The sequence below is a fragment of the Schistocerca cancellata genome, chromosome 1 (assembly GCF_023864275.1).
Source record: "Schistocerca cancellata isolate TAMUIC-IGC-003103 chromosome 1, iqSchCanc2.1, whole genome shotgun sequence".
NCBI classification, from domain to species: domain Eukaryota; kingdom Metazoa; phylum Arthropoda; class Insecta; order Orthoptera; family Acrididae; genus Schistocerca; species Schistocerca cancellata.
Window position 1 is genome coordinate 332,140,292 of NC_064626.1, and position 18,870 is coordinate 332,159,161.

The following is an 18,870-nucleotide window of genomic DNA, read 5'->3' on the forward strand; positions in this document are numbered from 1 at the left end:
GGAAGCATGTATTCGTCATCGCCATACTAGCGTATCACCCGGTGTGATGGTATGGGGTGCCATTGGTTACACGTTTCGGCCGCCTCTTGTTCGCACTGACGGCACTTTGAAGAGTGGACGTTACATTTCAGATGTGTTACGACCCCTGGCTCTACCCTTCATTCGATCCCTGGATACAGAAAATGTTCGACTGCTGCCCTGACCAACACATTCTCCAGATCTCTCACAAACTGAAAACGTCTGGTCAATGGTGGCCGAGCAACTGACTCGTCACAATACGCCAGTCACTACTCTTGATGAACTGTGGTATCGTGTTGAAGCTGCACGGGCAGCTGTACCCGTATATGCCATCCAAGCTCTGTTTGACTCAATGCCCAGGCGTATCAAGGCCATTCTTATGGCCAGAGGTGGTTGTTCTGGGTACTGATTGCTCGGGATCTATGCACCCAAATTGCATGAAAATGTAATCACACGTTAGTTCTAGTATAATATATTTGGCCAATGAATACACGTTTATCATCTGCATTTCTTCTAGGTGTAGCATTTTTAATGGCCAGTAGTGTAAAAAGATAATTGAAAAAGGTCATTTGTGGATCAAGTTTCCGTCGCCAACGCATAATGTTACTGCGGCTAAAAATAAGTGGCTACAAAAATACAAATTTCCAAGTGCTATTAGTGTAATTGACTGAACACATGTGATAATTCCAAAAACCTGTGCAATTTGGTGACAAATATATCAACATAAAGGGTTTTGCTAGTATAAATGTGCAGGCTGCATGCAACGTGAAGGAACAGTTCACTAGTGTTTAGGCTAGCTGGCCCTGGCCATTACATGACAATCAGATATGGAGAAATTGAAGTTTCTGGAAAGTGCTTAGTGAATGTAAGAACACTGTTCTTTTGGGTGATGAAGGGTATGGCCTAGAGCCCTGGTTGATGACCCCGTTTTGTAATCCAACTGAGGACAGTCACAAGTTATTCAATAACCTTTAAAAAAAAAGGAGTTGTGATAGAGCATTGCTTTGGTCAGCTGAAGAGGCGGTTTCCTATTTTGCAGTATATGTGTAGAGTTGCCTTACCAAATGCCCCAACAATAATAGCTTGCTGCTTTATACTGCATAATGTTGCGAAACATCTACAAGGTGAAGATTTTGAAGACACGGCACAGGATTTACATGAAGATGGTGATAACGAGGAGGAGGAGCCTTTAACTGAAGCGGATATTCTTCGGAGAGGACATCAAAGAAGACAAGAAATTGCAGCTCTAATACAAAATGCAGGATTTAGAATTTTTTATTTACGAAAAGATACAAAACTACTAATTGTCTACAACAAAAGGACTAACAGTCTACAGAACGGTATATAAATTAAAACTATTTTCATTCTCCTCATGTCGCAAATTTTTTTACATTATTCATCTTTATATTAAGGAAGTTCATTAACGTAACTTCTTTTTCCATTTGCAGTCGTGAGCTTCAGTTGCTCCAGCAGCACCAGCCAATGTAATTCTGCGTTACTGAGCATATTTGTCTCGTCTGTTTCTGGCAATGCTCCTTCCTTCAAGGGTGGTGGCCTGGCATATGGACTTGCTCTAGACGAAGAGGATGGTGGGCCAGCACGAGGTGTGACATTTGTTCTTAGAAACATATGTATGCCAGAGATGTATACAACAGTAGAACTTAATGCGTGTTTGCATTTTTATGAAGATTTACTTTACATAGATAAGAGCGGAAACTTTCCTTCGCAAAGGGTTACGAAATGTTGGTGGCCCACATTAACTCTAGCCATGGCACTTAATGAAACAAAATAGCAAACATGGCTCTTACATATCAAATTACTGCTAGCATCACTAATAATAGTAATAGTAGTAGTACTTATGATACAGTAATAAGAACATTTAGCTACTCTCACAAAAAACAAATTTCCACTAGTATCTTTATAAATAGCAATAATTAATTTTGTTTGACCAACTAGAACTGAATCTTACCAGATGAGTTAAGAGTGCTCTACTGGCGATTGTGTAGAATGGACGGTGCAAACCCCTAGTGTCACTGCCCCTGAAAGTTAACGATTTGGGGGGGAAAAAAAAAAAACAAAACCCAAACCTCTTACAGACTGTGTGTAATTTTTTAACCAAATGAAAATAAAAAAATATTAACAACACACGAGCTTATAATTTATCTTACCTGGTATCTGGTTCATTGTAGGATTCCCATCTCCTTGTAGCAAGCAGTAAAACTTTTTCTCCCAAACATTTAAAACAATCGGTTCCCTTTCTGTTCTTATCCGTTTTCCCTTTGTCTCATTTGCATGTTACTGACTTTCTTTAGCAACTGTTTCCTGTCAATTTGATATCAGTTTCAAATGAATGTATAACATTTAGGATTGCTTCTTCTTTCTTTTTCCTTCTGGAAGTTGTGACTTCTCTAATAACTCAGGATGATTTTCTAAAGCCGTGATTAAAAACACTGTACTTTCTGCACATATCGAGCTTTCATCTCAATCTGACAGCTTCAGTCGATAAGTGACAGTACTTACTGAAAATAAATGAAGTGAAACGCAGTCGCACGGCAAAGGGAACAGCGATGAAGCCTGCTCTTGCTCAACAATGGTTTGCTGACAATGCGTACCAAGCAGGCGGTTAGGAGCTTTTGCAACTGTGTTAGAAGTCAAAGGTAGAGATTAAAAGAAAAAGGTTATTCTTACAATCAGAAGCTAATGCTTCTGCTTTTACCTTTTGCTTCCAAGTGAATGCTCTTACTTCTACCTTTTGCTCCAAGCTTGTGCTTCAGTTTTATTCATATGGCCCAATGAGTGGTCTTGTTTCAAAATGTCAGTCAGTCTTCAGCCACTGCACTTACAGATGAAGAGAAATAAATAATAATTCCTCGGGCAAGTACAGAAAGGGCAACAGCCTCAAAGGGTGCAGGGCAAAGTCAGGAAATGTGGGGACCAAGCAGCAATCAGTATTGTAATTGTAAACTATCGAGGCTGCGTTGGTAAAGTACCAGAACTTCAAGTGCTGATAGAAAGCACTGAAGCTGAAATCATTATAGGTATGGAAAGCTGGCAGAAGCCAGAGATAAATTCTACTGAAATTTTTACAAAGGCACAGACGGTGTTTAGAAAGGATAGATTGCATGCAACTGGTGGTGGTGTGTTTGTCGCTGTTAGTAGTAGTTTATCCTGTAGTGAAATAGAGGTGGATAGTTCCTGTGAATTATTATGGGTGAAGGTTATACTCAACAACCAGCTAGGTTAATAATTGGCTCCTTTTACCAACCTCTCGACTCGGCAGCATTAATGGCATAACAACTGAGAGAAAATCTAGAATACATTTCACATAAATTTCCTCAGCATGTTATAGTCTTAGGTGGAGATTTTAATTTACCAGATATAGACTGGGACACTCAAATGTTTAGGACGGGGTGGTAGATACAGAGCATCGCGTGACATTATACTGAGTGCTCTATCCAAAAATTACCTCGAGCAATTAAACAGAGAACAGACTCGTGGAGATAACGTCTAGGACCTACTGATAACAAACAGACCTGAACTTTTCGACTCTGCGCAGAACAGGGAGCCAGTGATCATAAGGCCGTTGCAGCGTCCCTGAATATGGAAGTAAATAGGAATATAAAAAAAGGGAGGAATGTTTATCTGCTTAGCAACAGTAATAGGAGGCAGATTTCAGACTACCAAACAGATCAAAACGAAAATTTCTGTTCCGACACTGACAATGTTGAGTGTTTATGGAAAAAGTTCAAGGCAATCATAAAATGCATTTTAGACAGGTATGTGCCAAGTAAAACTGTGAGGGACGGGAAAAACCCACCGAGGTTCAACAACAAAGTTAGGAAACTACTGCGAAAGCAGAGAGCTTCACTGCAAATTTAAACGCAGCCAAAATCTCTCAGACAAACGAAAGCTAAACGATGTCAAAGGTAGCGTAAGGAGGGCTATGCGTGAAGCTTTCAGTGAATTCGAAAGTAAAATTCTATGTACCGACTTGACATAAAATCCTAGGAAGTTCTGGTCTTACGTTAAATCAGTAAGTGGATCGAAACAGCATATCCAGACAATCTGGGATGATAATGGCATTGAAACAGGGGATGACATGCCTAAAGCTGAAATACTAAACACCTTTTACCAAAGCTGTTTCACAGAGGAAGACCGCACTGCAGTTCCTTCTCTAAATCCTCGCAAGAACGAAAAAATGGCTGACATCGAAGTAGGTGTCCAAGGAATAGAAAAGCAACTGAAATCACTCAGAGGAAAGTCCACTGGACCTGACGGGATACCAATTCGATTCTACACAGAGTATGCGAAAGAGCTTGCCCCCCTTCTAACAGCCATGTACTGCAAGTCTCTAGAGGAACGGAAGGTTCCAAGTGATTGGAAAAGAGCACAGTTAGTTCCAGTTTTCAAGAAGGGTCATCGACCAGATGTGCAAAACTATAGGCCTATATCTCTGACATCTATCTGTTATAGACTTTTAGAACATGTTTTTTGCTCACGTATCATGTCATTTCTGGAAACCCAGAATCTACTATGTAGGAATCAACATTGATTTCGTAAACAGCAATGGTGTGAGACTCAGCTCGGTTTATTTGTTCATGAGACCCAGAAAATATTAGATACAGGCTCCCAGGTAGATGCCATTTTCCTTGACTTCAGGAAGGCGTTCGATACAGTTCCACACTGTCGCCTGATAAACCAAGTAAGAGCCTACGGAATATTAGACCAGCTGTGTGGCTGGATTGAAGAGTTTTTAGCAAACAGAACACAGCATGTTGTTATCAATGGAGAGATGTCTACAGACATTAAAGTAACCTCTCGCATGCCACAGGGGAGTGTTATGGGACCATTGCATATATATATATCTAAAAAGAAAGATGATGAGACTTACCAAACAAAAGTGCTGGCAGGTTGATAGACACACAAACAAACACAAACATACACACAAAATTCGATCTTTCACAACCCCTGGTTGCTTCGTCAGGAAAGAGGGAAGGAGAGGGAAAGATGAAAGGATGTGGGTTTTTAGGGAGAGGGTAAGGAGTCATTCCAATCCCGGGAGTGGAAAGACTTACCTTAGGGGGAAAAAAAGACAGGTATACACTCGCACACACACACACACACACACATATATATAACCTAGTAGATAGTGTCCGAAGTCCCATGCGGCTTTTCACGGATGATGCTGTAGTATACAGAGAAGTTGCAGCATTAGAAAATTGCAGCGAAATGCAGGAAGATCTGCAGCAGATAGGCACTTGGTGCAACTGACCCTTAACATAGACAAATGTAATGTATTGCGAATACATAGAAAGAAGGATCTTTATTGTATGATTATATGATAGCGGAACAAATACTGGAAGCAATTACTTCTGTAAAATATCTGGGAGTATGCGCACAGAACGATTTGAAGTGGAATTATCATATAAAATTAATTGTTGGTAAGGCAGGTGCCAGGTTGAGATTCATTGGGAGAGTCCTTAGAAAATTTAGTCCATCAACAAAGGAGGTGGCTTACAAAACACTCATTCGGCGTACACTTGAGTACTGTTCATCAGTGTGGGATCCGTACCAGGTCGGGTTGACAGAGGAAATAGAGAAGATCCTAAGAAGAGTGGCGCGCTTCGTCACAGGGTTGTTTCGTAAGCGTGATAGCGTTATGGAGATGTTTAGCAAACTCAAGTGGCAGACTCTGCAAGAGAGGCGCTCTGCATCGCAGTGTAGCTTGCTGACCAGGTTTCGAGGGGGTGCGTTTCTGGATGAGGTATCGAATATATTGCTTCCCCCTACTTATACCTCCCGAGGAGATCACGAATATAAAATTAGAGAGATTCGAGCGCACACAGAGGCTATCCGGCAGTCATTCTTCACGCGAACCATACGCGACGAACAGGAAAGGGAGGTAATGACAGTGGCACATAAAGCGCCCTCTCCGCCACACACCGTTGGGTGGCTTGCGGAGTATAAATGTGGATGTATACTACAAATAGGAATACTTTGAAACTACATGTATTTTTTGACAAGAAAGTGATTAATTTGATTGTAACTGAATCCAACTGAAATGCTGCGCAGATTTTAAATACCAAATTTGTAAGAAAAATGCACGGATGGAGTGTTGGAAAGAAATGAATCGAGAAGGTATACACAAATTTTTTGGCATTATTATGTACAATGGACCGATAATGCCTCTAACAATAGAGAATTATTGCAGTACAAATCCTGTGTTCAAGAATGACATTTTGCCTAAAATAATCAGCAGAAATTTCTTTCAGGTTATCCTCAACTGCATCCATTTCACTATTAAATCAGCCAAAGAAGGTGTTAAAACTCAGAAGTTAACAGAGATAGAGGATGTGTTGCAAAGAAAGTTTTGTTGCCATAGATGAAACCATGGTATCCACTTAGAGGACACTTTTCATTTTTACTGTATATTCAGTAATAAATGTGGTATTCAGGTTTTCAAATTGTACAAATGTGTTGATATATTCAACATGTCTTGACTTAAATAAGACACAAACTTCGTAAAAAGTATAATGCTATAGCTTTTAAAAAACTATTTTGGAGGGCCGAACAGTTGTTACAGATGTTTCCCTAACAAAACAACTTGAAAAAAAGAAAACACGTTACGTTGCAGATAGGCACAATTAAGACACAAAATGCTTTCAGCCACAGTCTTGATCAGCAAAAGAGAAACCCTACCATTAATACACACCTAGTATACATAACTGCCAACTCTGGCCAGAATGCAAGTATCATGTGGGATGGATGCAGTAACATGGAGGGGGCGGGGAAACAATAGTAGTGAATGAGTGGAATGAGACTTAGCTGCAATGTTGGGAATAAAAAAATAATGACCTGGGAATAGTCTAAAGCACACCGACAAATTTCAATCACTCATGAAGATTTCAGCAATGACGTGCATTCTGTGTGTGTCTATTATATATCTAGTGATATAGATGCTGATATGAACACAACTCAGCAGAAGTTGAGTATTTGTCAGCCTTGAGTTATATTGTAAAACTGCCAACATCTATAGGGCATTTTTTTCCTGAAAGAAAGAGGGGGGGGGAGGAATAGTTTAAAGTAACCAGGGATTCCACTGGCATTAGAGAAAGGTAATTCCTTGCATCTTTGCACAGTAAAGGTACATAGAAGTAGGCGGCATTGTTAAGCAAAGTGCATGGAACAATGTGCTTACAAGAAAATTTAAAGGATGGTAATGCACTTGTTGAATGTGCTAGTCAAGTGACTAAGAACATAAACATAATTTTTATACCTAAGGAAGAAACAAATGATCAGAACTGTGGTAAATGAAAGATGGAAACCTCAGAAGTCTGTTCAGGTAACAATCTATACTGAGAACAAGTTCTTCACTGTGATAACAATGACTGGTAATGACCAGAATGAAGCAGACAGAACTATGGGTGCACCAGATTTATTTAAAGATAACATTGACTGTGGTGACTTCATTGATATTCTGCTAACAAGCAGCAATGGCAAAGAGAAACAGTTCTCAGATCAAGGCCATGTAAAATGATTCATTTCACCTGAAAGACCTGAAAAGACTTGGAAAAGCAGATACATATTCAGATGTGTTATCCTGAAAGTTGCAGCATTAAGCAATACCTCAATTAAAAGAACGAAGAGTTCTGAACAATTCCCAACACATGACTTTCAAATAAAATGTAAAAGGAGACACTTTCAAAGTCACTGAAAATGAACTTCCACTGTTCTGAAAGTAACTTTTTGCATGTGACACACATAACCATTAACTAAAAATAAATATATCATATAATTTTATTATTACTGGTAACAGTTGAAAGCACCATAGGAGATGACACCCCAAGTAAACTTAGAAAAATAATAAATTCCTTAGAATGAAAGGATTCACAGAAATCGAGCACTTAATTTGACGGGTAAAAAAATCATACTATTCCTGTGACCACATTAAACTAATTTTAATATTGTTATTTACAAAGCTATGGAAAACTTAGGCAAGTAGATACGCAACTATCACTGCAATATTCCCAAATCAGTAAAACAAAAAGCTGTTGGTATATAAGAATTATTCTGAATATTTATCCTTTATGTCATACCTGTAAAAAAGGGATAAGCATTAGTCCATTCCAGTATCTCTCACGTAACAGGAAGAATTTGTGGTATAAAAGCTCATAGACTACGAAGTTCAGGATTCAACATGCTTTGAGTGCCCAATACAGTGTGACTCATTACATGTTCACACACCCTTGCAAGAGGTACACTTACCTTCACAATGCGTGTCAATTCCTTCTATATCAAAGAAATCAGTGTGAAAATGTTTCCATGAGTACTTCTGTACGAAGACTTCTAGTTTTTCGTAACTCGGGGCTCTTCCAGAGCAAACTTTGGTCTTGCCAATCTTTTTTACACTGGAAAACAATTTCATCTTTTCTTACAACTGACAAAATTCAAGTAATTAGATTCCAAGCTTTATCTGTCCCCTGTGTGAACATCCACAAAACAGAGCTGGCAGCATGAGCTCAAATCTAGTTCCCAGAAACAGCTAATTTAGGTTTGCCTATAATTTTTCTCGTATCGTCGTCCTGTTCCACGTAACACGTCATACTGTCTGAGGAAGTGTGACAGTTTTCAAAGGAATAATGGCAAAAATAAACCTTCCAACTACCGTCAGTGGAGGCAAAACACAGTTACTATGTTTCCATGTGAAATTAAGTTTCATTTGAGATCGAGTGATTGTAGGACTGAAACACAAATCTATCCACTGAAACAGAACAGTCAAGCCTCCTCTTAAAATAAATCCTTGCACTGCATAGCAGCAATTTAGTGACACACACAAATGTGCAATGTGATTACACTTCCTTATAGATCTTTATTACATATTACAAATAAAAATGCTTGACATACAAATTCACAGTAAATGAAATTTATGCATATTAAGGAAAGAACACAACCACACTCCTCACACCAATGGTGTGAATACAGTCACGCACAAACACACAAGGATTCATATCTAACTGAAGTGTCACAATGCTCAAGTCTGTGAGATTGATCAGAACACATACGGAACAATTTCTTTCTTGGTAACACTTATCTTCTTCCTCTGCCCCTTCCACGCCCACGTCCCCTTGCTCTGCCGCGTCCTCGGCCTCTGCTGGCACCTATATAGAGAGAATAAGTTACAGCTGTACATATTTTTCACTTCTCTTCAAGCAGTGTAATATAATCTGCCATGCCACAAAAGAATGATTATAACTAAAACAGAATATATTACCTCTTGCAGCTTCCTTCTTTTTTGCTTTGGCTTTAGGCGTATCATCTATTAACAGTGTTTCAAGAGGTAGTGAGTCTGGCAAAATATAATATCGAATATTATTTCCACGTATGCTCAGTGTCTCCAACTGCACTGGGTCTCTGTTTTTTATTGTCATCTTCACAGCCTTTAAGTGAGTGTTCATAGCAACATCGACACCTTCAAGCAAAAAAGTAAATGTGTATGTAAAATATAAATTACTACAAAGGAAGAACACATTTTATAATTTAGTGAGAAGTTGTAACTTAAACCCTAAACCAAATTAATTAAAAATCTTACCTTGTGAACATCATCTACGCAGACTGTAGGATGATACACTTAGTAATCATTACAAACCATCCACATAAACAAATGGATACAGGAGGGGGAGGGGGGGTAAAAACACCAGTAAGTAATCATCATCTGCCGCAACCAGATTTTGCATACAATAATGTGCAAGAAAGCACATTTACTCTGCAACCGTTCATTATTTCATGTGTAAGTCAATCTTTTATTAAAATATGGAAAACGGCAATATTACCGAAAGGACAGAATGCAACTCACCATATATGCTGGAATGTTGAGTTGCGGACGGGTAGAACAAAAAGACTGCTTTAAGTTTAACTTTTTGGCCAAGAGCCCTTCTTTCGAAATAGAAGACGCACACATTCACAATTCTGACATGACCATTGTCTCCGGTTACCGGTGCTGGGCTGCAACTGCATTGTCGTGTGGGTAAGAATGTGGCACAGGTTGGGGAGGGATAGCTTGGGAGGGGGGGAAGGTATAGTGCTGCTTGCGAGAGCATGCAGTGACATGGTGGGGACTGTGTAGGACTTCTAGGTGCAGCCAGAAAGTTTTTGGTTGTGGCAGAGGGAGTGGGGGGGAGAGGAGTGAGAAGCAGAGTGGGAAAGAAGACTAGTGGGTTTGTTGGAATACAAGACTGTATAGTGCTGGAGTGGAAGCAGCAAAGGGGGTAGCAAAGACTGCGGTCAGGGGGGTTACAGGGATGTAGGATATATTGCAGGTTGTTAAGCAATCTAAGCAGTCACTGAAGTAAAGCACACGATGTTGGGCAGCATGTTCAGCACCTTGGTGGTCCAGCTGCCTTGGCCACAGTTTGGCAGTGTCTACCAAGCAGACAGGCAACTTCTTACTTGTCATGCCCATGTAGAAAGCAGCACAGTGGTTGCAGTCTTTCCTTTTCGTAATATATTTTTTCATATAAATGATTACTGTGTTTCTCAAGATCACCCCGTCCTCCGCAAACCATCTCATCAGAATACTAAATTTAACAGTACTCCATTCTCTTCCTAGCCCCTTCATACACAAATTCATTCTTATCCCTTCATGGTGATCTGGGGTTTCACACACACCATTCAACATATTTCTTAATGTTGTCATGAAATGGCACATAATTTCTAGTTTGACATTTTGGTAGCTTACTTTTATAAGCTATAGATGAGACTGTGCTTAACATCACTATAGCTTCATTTGTGGAGAAAGACAGACAAATTTTAATGGCAGTTCACAAAACCCCACCACAGTAGTGGTGCCTGTTTTCACAGATATGAAAAGTTGAAATTATAATACAAAATGTGTTATAGGTGATCTATGAGTTCATTGTAACTTAGTTATTCAATAAGTACTTTCAACTGCAAATGTCTTGGTAAAGTTGAAACTTCCCTGGTGTACAGATTTTTTTTCCCCATCTGAATCTGAAAAGGAAATATTGACACTAATTCCAATGAATCTGCACCTAAAGAATCGTCATAACAAAGGAAGTGCTTCAACAGGGTGTATACAGGGACAAGGAAAAAAAATTCCCGGATTTCTCCCGGATATCCTGTTTAAAAAATACGCTTTTTCCCGGGCGACCTACTGTCACTTAGCACAGAAAAAGTTCCCTCGGAACTGTAAAACTTATCAATCCTTTGAATGGTTAACGTTTTATATAGTCGCGTAGAACTTCCCAGAAAAAAAAAAAGAAAAGCCGGAGCAGAGAAGTTTTGGAAAGACCTTTGATTTGCAGCAACATATACGCTGCATATTTTCGTATTACGAAAGTATACATTCGAATTGCACCAAACACAGCTTGTTAGTTTCCGGAGCGTTGCAACCGAGGTTGTGATGTCCTTTTGTAAGCGAGTCATATCTCAAGCCACGAGATCTCGCCAGCCGATGACAGCAGCTATTCAGAGCATAGGGCACGTGTTATAGTCAGCCACTAGCAAGATTACTGGTTACATAGCGCGAACACACAAGAGGAAAAGTTAACGGTTTACATTAATGTACACAGTACCGTATATCTACAAGGAAAGCTAAGCTTTCACGTGTAATATTGGTCTTTTTTTGGTGTGATATACTTTAAGATACATCACACAAATGTGCCAGTAAATTTAAAATTGTGACATAAATGCCTCGGCTCGAAATTCTTGAAGTGGCTGGTCCTCAAACTGTTCAGTTTCGAACGCTCTGTGATTTAGATATCCATCCCACTTTCACACACGTAACATAATTCATCTTGCGTAAAAAGAAATTTACTTTGAAAGTAACGCTTTTCTAATCACCGTTCGCAATACTGTTAGTTATAGGTTCGATTTACCAGTTGCCAGAGAGCGCCAAAAACGAATTATTGTGCGTGTGCCACTGCAGTGGTGTAGGAAGCCCGCATGTTCGTGTGTATAAAGCACTAAGAGAGCTTACACTACACCATAAAAGAAACAGGGCATCAGAGGATACTCCAAAAGGCATCAAAATTTCGTGAATCATACTAAAATGCATAATTCGGCTTGAAGTGCACATTGGTTTTTTCCAGATTCACAATGAAGTAGGTCCCATCTGATATTAAGCTTTTCAGTGTGGTTTTTGGGATGTAAATTTTCTTGGAGTACCAGTACTCTACGATCTCATGTTTGGTTCTTTATTATGGCATAATGCCATACATGGCAGAAGATGATAATGTGCACTTGAAATTCACCGAACAGTTGGAAGTACCCAAAATTGTTAAATGAAACACTTCGTTTCAAATAAAATGATTGCCTCAGCGGAATTTCTTTAGCAAACTTGCAAAAATAACTTCATTCTTCTGCAAGGCGATTAATGCTTGACTGCTACAAACTTGGAAAGAAAATAAAATCAGAAACTGAAATTAATAATATATTTTTGCCCTCTGTAATTATGTGAATGCATTTTAATTCACTTGATAGCTCCCGGCCACAGACATCCGTTTTGTTTTCATTTGACGTGGGAGCTGTACACGAAGAGAAGCAGCGAAATCACTTAACGTAAACACGGGTCACGTGGAGACTAACCCCCTCCCCACTACAACTCAGACAACTCTGTGCAAGCGCGAATCTGGCAGCTAGGGCGCGCGAGAAAAATTTTTCTCGTTTGCATCTGGCTGCTTGCTGCTACTACCGATGCAGCTAACAGCCAAACTTCAAGAAGCGGGAAGCGAGAGAAGGTACTGCTTATACGCGAGTCAAATGCGCATGCGCAACAGACCGCTGGCAACTGGTCAAACGAACCTAATGTGAACAGTTGTGACGTCATGCTCATAGCAAGCAGTTTATTGTTACGAAGAATTACAGTCTGCGCCCTACGGCCTTTAACATATTTTTGCTATCTGTAGACGCTTGTGCGTGCACGGTGTTTTGTTGTCGTAAAATGCACATTTCCTTTGCCACTACAGTTTTATTTTTTTCCCTCGTTTATATTTTATTGCTGCAGTATGATTCTCCAGTAGCAGGATACAATAACATTCTTTGCTAGAGAATCAATTCTGCAGTCAAAACTACAAAAATGTAACTGAAAGCTAAAACAATGAAAAATTCCCGGAATTCCGAAAAATTCCCGGGTTTTTCCCGGAATTCCCGGGTCGTATACACCCTGTTCAAGTGTGTTAATATCAATGTTTTACATACAGGCAGCTAAACCCCCCCCCCCCCACACACACACACAGAGCACACTGATAACTGTTTCAGCAATGAATGAACAGTTTGTTTCAAATACTACATCTAAGGGAACTAAACATACCCAAAATTAGGACAGTACTATTTCTCTAATTTCTGACAATGTGAGCATTATGACTAAAAATTACGAAACGTTACTTCACAACAGGATATTAAATAAGGTGTTACATAAATCTCACTATACCAATTATGTTAAATCCGTTGAGAACAGTAACGAAGGTTTGTTAAATCCGTTGAGAACAGTAACGAAGGTTAACTGTTCAATTCACAGCTCAACCAATCCCACGCTACGGAATATAAATACGCCACAACAAAATTCGAAGTGGTGGAACAGTATTTTATACAGCATAAGGTAAATTTCGTAACGGTTCTTCTTTGAGCGAGTGAGAAATACAATAAAACATTTGATGGCGCACATTGCAATCAACTACAGCTGAAGACACTCATTACATTTATGTAACACGAAACTTACCAGTAATAGTACCATGCACTTGGGTCCCATTCTTGAGCTCGATGGTAACCGTTTCATGGCTAAGTTTCATCAAAAACCTACACAAATGATAATTACGATAAAACATACAAATCCATCGTTAATCAACAAACAAACATTGGAAGACGATTAACACACACCTCTCAAAAATTAATAGCTTACAGTTCAAGTTAAAAAAAAAAATAGGAAAAAAAACAATTCAAATAAGAACAAAGAAACTTCCATTACAAACGAGCTACATTTACAACGAAAATTGTACATACAACACTGAAGTATAATACACTATTTGAAGTTCACTTTAAAATTCAGGTTATACTATTTACTAAACAGAGAAGAAATAGTATATGAACATTGCTTTTGTATTAACTATTTACTTACCTCACTAATTTCATGACTGCTGTGAGACCACGACTGCCGGTCAAATATTTACACACACGTGCTATTAGCTATGTATCAAGAGCAATCTATTACGCACTCGTTTCACAGCATAAGCGTGTTACATATACAGCACAAAATTAATTTGAAACCTTGATACCCTTTCCACTAAGCTTCTACCGCTCCTATAATTCGCTATACACAACAACGCCACTTCCATTCAAAGATATTTAATAGTACATATGGCGGTTTTCCCAAAGCTAAACACAGCCAAAGATCGTGTATGTAGTTCATAGGGTACGGCAGGGCTTACATACGCATCTATCGTGGCGCCACAGCTTGTTGCTTCCTGTAGTGACATCGTGAGCTACTGTACACAGGACGTCACAAATTCTACGTAGTTGCACAGCTTTCAAGATGGCGTCAATCGAAATCACATAAGCGTGTATGAATAAAATAGTGCAGTTACGGGCTTAGCGCTGTGACAAGAGTTAAATACGAGGAATGCGAAACCCAAATGCTGGACCAAAAAATAAATTTCACACAGGGAAATAAACACATATATAAAAGAAATAACAATGAGAGACAAAAATGCTGTCTACAACGGCAGCCTAATCGACAGCTGCCATGTAAATATCATTTGCAGTCACGCCAATCTTTCAAGATTTTAGAATCTTGTTACATTCGTCGATACAGGCATTTTGAATAACTACATTTTAGTTTAACAACTGCCATATTACACTCTGGAGCTATTTCCTGCATATAATAGGCAATTTATACAATGCTTGGTCTCACAAATTATAAACTTCATACGACTCGTTTTTTTCGTTACATAGATTATGTTTATTAATTTTTTCCGTCATGGGATATGTCATTGGTTTACACACACACACACACACACACAAACTGCTGCAGAATCCAAACATAGGTTGTTGTTATTGTAGGTTTAGAAGCTGCGAAAATGTATCGGTAGACCATTGTTTTCATTTTTTCAGGAATAAAATAAAAACAAACTGAAATCGAACAGAGTACAGCAGCAATTACTGCATGATAACTGCGACAGACTGCTCGTGTTTCGAAATACTGTCGCCAGGGAGCAGTGGTGGTAGGAAAGAGGCGCAACAAAGTACAACCAAGATGAACTTCTTGTGGCGTCACAAAAGTTGAGTCTCTTAACTTGCGCCACTAAAACTGGCAGTTCACACATGCTAGTGCATTGCAGCTACAGTATGCCACTAGATGTGAAGACACTTTTGATGCTTGTGTTAACCCAACTTAAGGATTTCTAGGTTCGTTTGAGCGATTGGTAGAGAGCGCCAGAAAGCAGCCTTGAACGTGAATGATCTGCTAGGATGACACAGGAAGTCTGTGCTCATATGTTCTGCTCGTATTCTTTTTATTGCATTTCTTTTTGGAAATTAGGGTAGCATGTGACTATGTGCAGCACTGCAGCAAGTTATTCAGAGGGGATGTACGGAATTATTGTACTTAAGGAAATTTTTTATCACATCCTTTCTGGACTGGAATGCAAAATAAGGAAGCAGTTCTTGGCATAATATTCTTCACTACTCACAGTTTGCGTATGAACAGACTGAGTGAACAGAAATTTGCCAGTGACTGTATATACTTATTAAGCTCTAAATGAGAAGTAAACACTGTATGCACAATAGCACTTCCATAATAAGATCAGGGAAACATGTAAAAGGGCCCATACAATTTGTACATGGGCACTCAGCTCATTTACAAAATACTGACTTTAAATTGAAAGGAAGATTGGGTTTAATGTCCCATGACATTGAGGTCATTAAAGATGGATCTAATTTGAGACATGAAATAACGTACCCAAAAGCTGACCAAAATAATTGTGAAAGCGAAAATCTTGAGCAGTTGCTATGTGAGGCAAAATCTGAACTAGGGTTTCAATGGATGAATACTGAACTTCTTTCTTCCTTCCACAAAAATATACAGTCAATATGGAAACGGTTGCCTGGTTCTGTGTGTCAATGAGCACTGGTTCATAAAAGATGAAAGTCAATTGTACATTCCTGATGGCTAGAAAATAACATCTGCTTTTTTTTAGATTCAATATGAGTGAAGGATATTTATCAGATCTTATGTAAAACTTAAGGTTAGTGTAATAGATATTAAGCATTTAATTCAAGAAGGAAAATTTGTAGCTGTTGGTGTTGAGTTCCTTGAACGTTTGGTTATTGTGATTTCCATAGACTTCGCTCCCAATACTGACTCAAAAGTTACAGAGGACCATGTAGAGAGATTGTTAATTTTTTTACTTAGATTAGATTAGATTAGATTAGATTTACTTTCATTCCAATTGATCTGTAGTGAGGAGGTCCTCCAGGATGTGGAACATGTCAGAAAAACAACAATACATGACAAATATTTACAACTAAAATAAATAAGCTAATGTACCATTCCACAGGTCCCAAGTGGAATGATCGTCATTTTTTAATGAACACTAAGAGTCATTTTACAAATACTAATGCACTGAATTTAAAATAAAAAAGTTTTTTATTTATTTATAAGGTAATAAACATGTAATAAAACTACTGTAATACTTATTTACAATAAACACATTACTGCACTGAAATGGTGCAGAAGTTAGATTATACTTACACACACACACACACACACACACACACACACACACACACACACAAATTTTCAGTGAACACATTACTGCACTGAAATTGTGCAGAAGTTATGTTGTACTTATATACAAATCAGTTGGTTTACTAAGAAATTCATCAATGGAGTAGAAGGAGTTGGCCACCAATAAATCCTTTAGGCTTCTCTTAAACTGAATTTCATTGCTTGTTAAGCTTTTTATGGCTGCTGGCAAGTTATTGAAAATGTGTGTTCCTGAATAATGCACACCTTTTTGTACAAGACTAAGTGACTTTAAATCCTTGTGAAGATTATTCTTATTTCTAGTATTGATTCCATGAATTGAGCTGTTGGTTTGAAAAAGTGATATATTTTTAATGACAAATTTCATTAAGGAATAAATATATTGGGAAGCTGTAGTTAGTATCCCTAGTTCCCTAAACAGGCTTCTGCAGGATGTTCTTGAGTTCACACCACATATAATTCTTACTGCACGTTTTTGTGCCCGGAAAACTTTAGCTTGGCTTGATGAATTACCCCAAAAAATAATCCCATATGACATTATGGAATGAAAGTAAGCATAGTATGCCAGCTTTTTCATTTTTATATCCCCTATGTCTGACAAAATTCTCATTGCAAACAGAGATTTGTTAAGACGCTTCAGCAGTTCTGTGGTGTGCTCCTCCCAGTTGAATTTATTATCAAGCTGTAATCCCAAGAATTTACCACTGTCCACTTCTATCTTCTTGTCTTCGTATGTTAGACATATACTCTTGGGACACCCCTTACAAGTTCTGAACTGCATGTAGTGTGTTTTTTCAAAGTTTAGTGACAAAGAGAGAGGAGATATAACATTCTTATCTTTGGTGATAGTAATATAGTTGGGGATGTACATAATTTTAAAATCAACCTTCTGTTAGATACTTTGAGATCATATAATGTCAGCATCTGAATGTTTCCTACATGCTATTGTAAATACGTTTAAAGAGTGTTGTCCACTCAAAACAAAATCGAATTGATTTCATACCAACAAGAAGAAAAAAGTTCCAACAATTTGTATATACCTTATCTCCATAGATTAAGAATATGTTGTGAAAAATCCTGTGTACATATTCACTCTACACCTGCTAATAACAAACTAAAAAGTTATATACAGAAAAGAGCTGATTCTTCCTCGGAGAAAGGCCAAACATGATTACTTTTTTAATTCCAGCAACAAATTTAAAGTAACTTGGAATCTAATTAAAACAGAAACTAGGTCCACTACAGAAAAAGCGCCCATTCCCTTAAGTGTAGGTGAGTTTAATAATTCCTTCATAAATGTTGGATAATTTAATACGACAGATGAAGTCAAGACAAGCAGTAATTACGGAAGCACAGACAGACTGTTCAGTTCTTGGAACGAAGGAGCTAACGTCAATTTAGAAACATTTCAGTGGAAGACAGTCTACACAAAGTATATTAGATGTGGTCTTCAGAGTGAGCGTATCTAGAATAGAGAATATCTATGGTTTGTCTAACTTTATCCTTAATATAATAGTGATTACAATCAATCAGCCCCAGAGCATCCTTATAGGTCTAACGTAAAAAAATAATTCATTTTCAGGCAACTTGAAGTTAACCAACATCTTAACTCTCCATAAAAGAGGAGACAGAAACTCACCGGAAAACTATAGCCCTGTTGCAGTAGTACCAATACCAAAAAATCGTTGAAGCCATAGTAAAAACCAAACTGAATGATTCTTTCAAAGTAAAAACCTCTTAAACAAGTCTCTGTATGGGTTTCGAAATGACTGTCTACAACTAAGACAGTTCAAGCTGTTGTGTTCTGTGTCTTACATATCTACGAAAATAGGTAACACGCCCATGTCACTCAAGTGGATTTCTACAATACCTCAATGAAAAAAAAAAACAGAACATTACTGAATAAATTACAATGAACTAGTGCTTTTGAAATCACACTTATCTGACAGAAAACAAATAGTGATAATAAATCCAAGCAAAAAATCTTATTTTCTGAAAGTAAGTTATGGAGTTCCACAAGGCTCTGTGGTATGACCTTTCCTGTTTGTGATATGACTTGTCGAATCTTATACTGT

At 38.3% G+C, this 18,870-nt stretch overlaps 2 protein-coding genes and 1 long non-coding RNA gene across 3 annotated transcripts; 2 read left to right on the top strand and 1 right to left on the bottom strand.

Moving 5' to 3' along the window:
• Window positions 1-996: 996 nt before the first annotated feature.
• Window positions 997-2,079, top strand: LOC126161318 (uncharacterized). Its single transcript, XM_049917073.1, has 2 exons — window positions 997-1,358; window positions 1,467-2,079. The coding sequence occupies exons 1-2, from the start codon at window positions 1,061-1,063 to the stop codon at window positions 1,808-1,810; spliced, it is 642 nt and encodes a 213-aa protein (XP_049773030.1). The 5' UTR covers window positions 997-1,060; the 3' UTR covers window positions 1,811-2,079.
• Window positions 2,080-8,867: 6,788 nt separating this feature from the next.
• LOC126161326 (small nuclear ribonucleoprotein Sm D1) lies at window positions 8,868-14,405 on the bottom strand. The gene is made up of 4 exons (XM_049917084.1): window positions 14,150-14,405; window positions 13,754-13,830; window positions 9,290-9,487; window positions 8,868-9,176 (listed from the first exon to the last, which is right to left on the bottom strand). Exons 1-4 carry the CDS (start codon window positions 14,161-14,163, stop codon window positions 9,106-9,108), a joined length of 360 nt encoding a protein of 119 aa, XP_049773041.1. The 5' UTR covers window positions 14,164-14,405; the 3' UTR covers window positions 8,868-9,105.
• On the top strand, window positions 13,336-13,812 carry LOC126161332 (uncharacterized). Its single transcript, XR_007534897.1, has 2 exons — window positions 13,336-13,500; window positions 13,533-13,812. It is a non-coding gene; the product is annotated as an uncharacterized LOC126161332 (long non-coding RNA).
• Window positions 14,406-18,870: the final 4,465 nt, after the last annotated feature.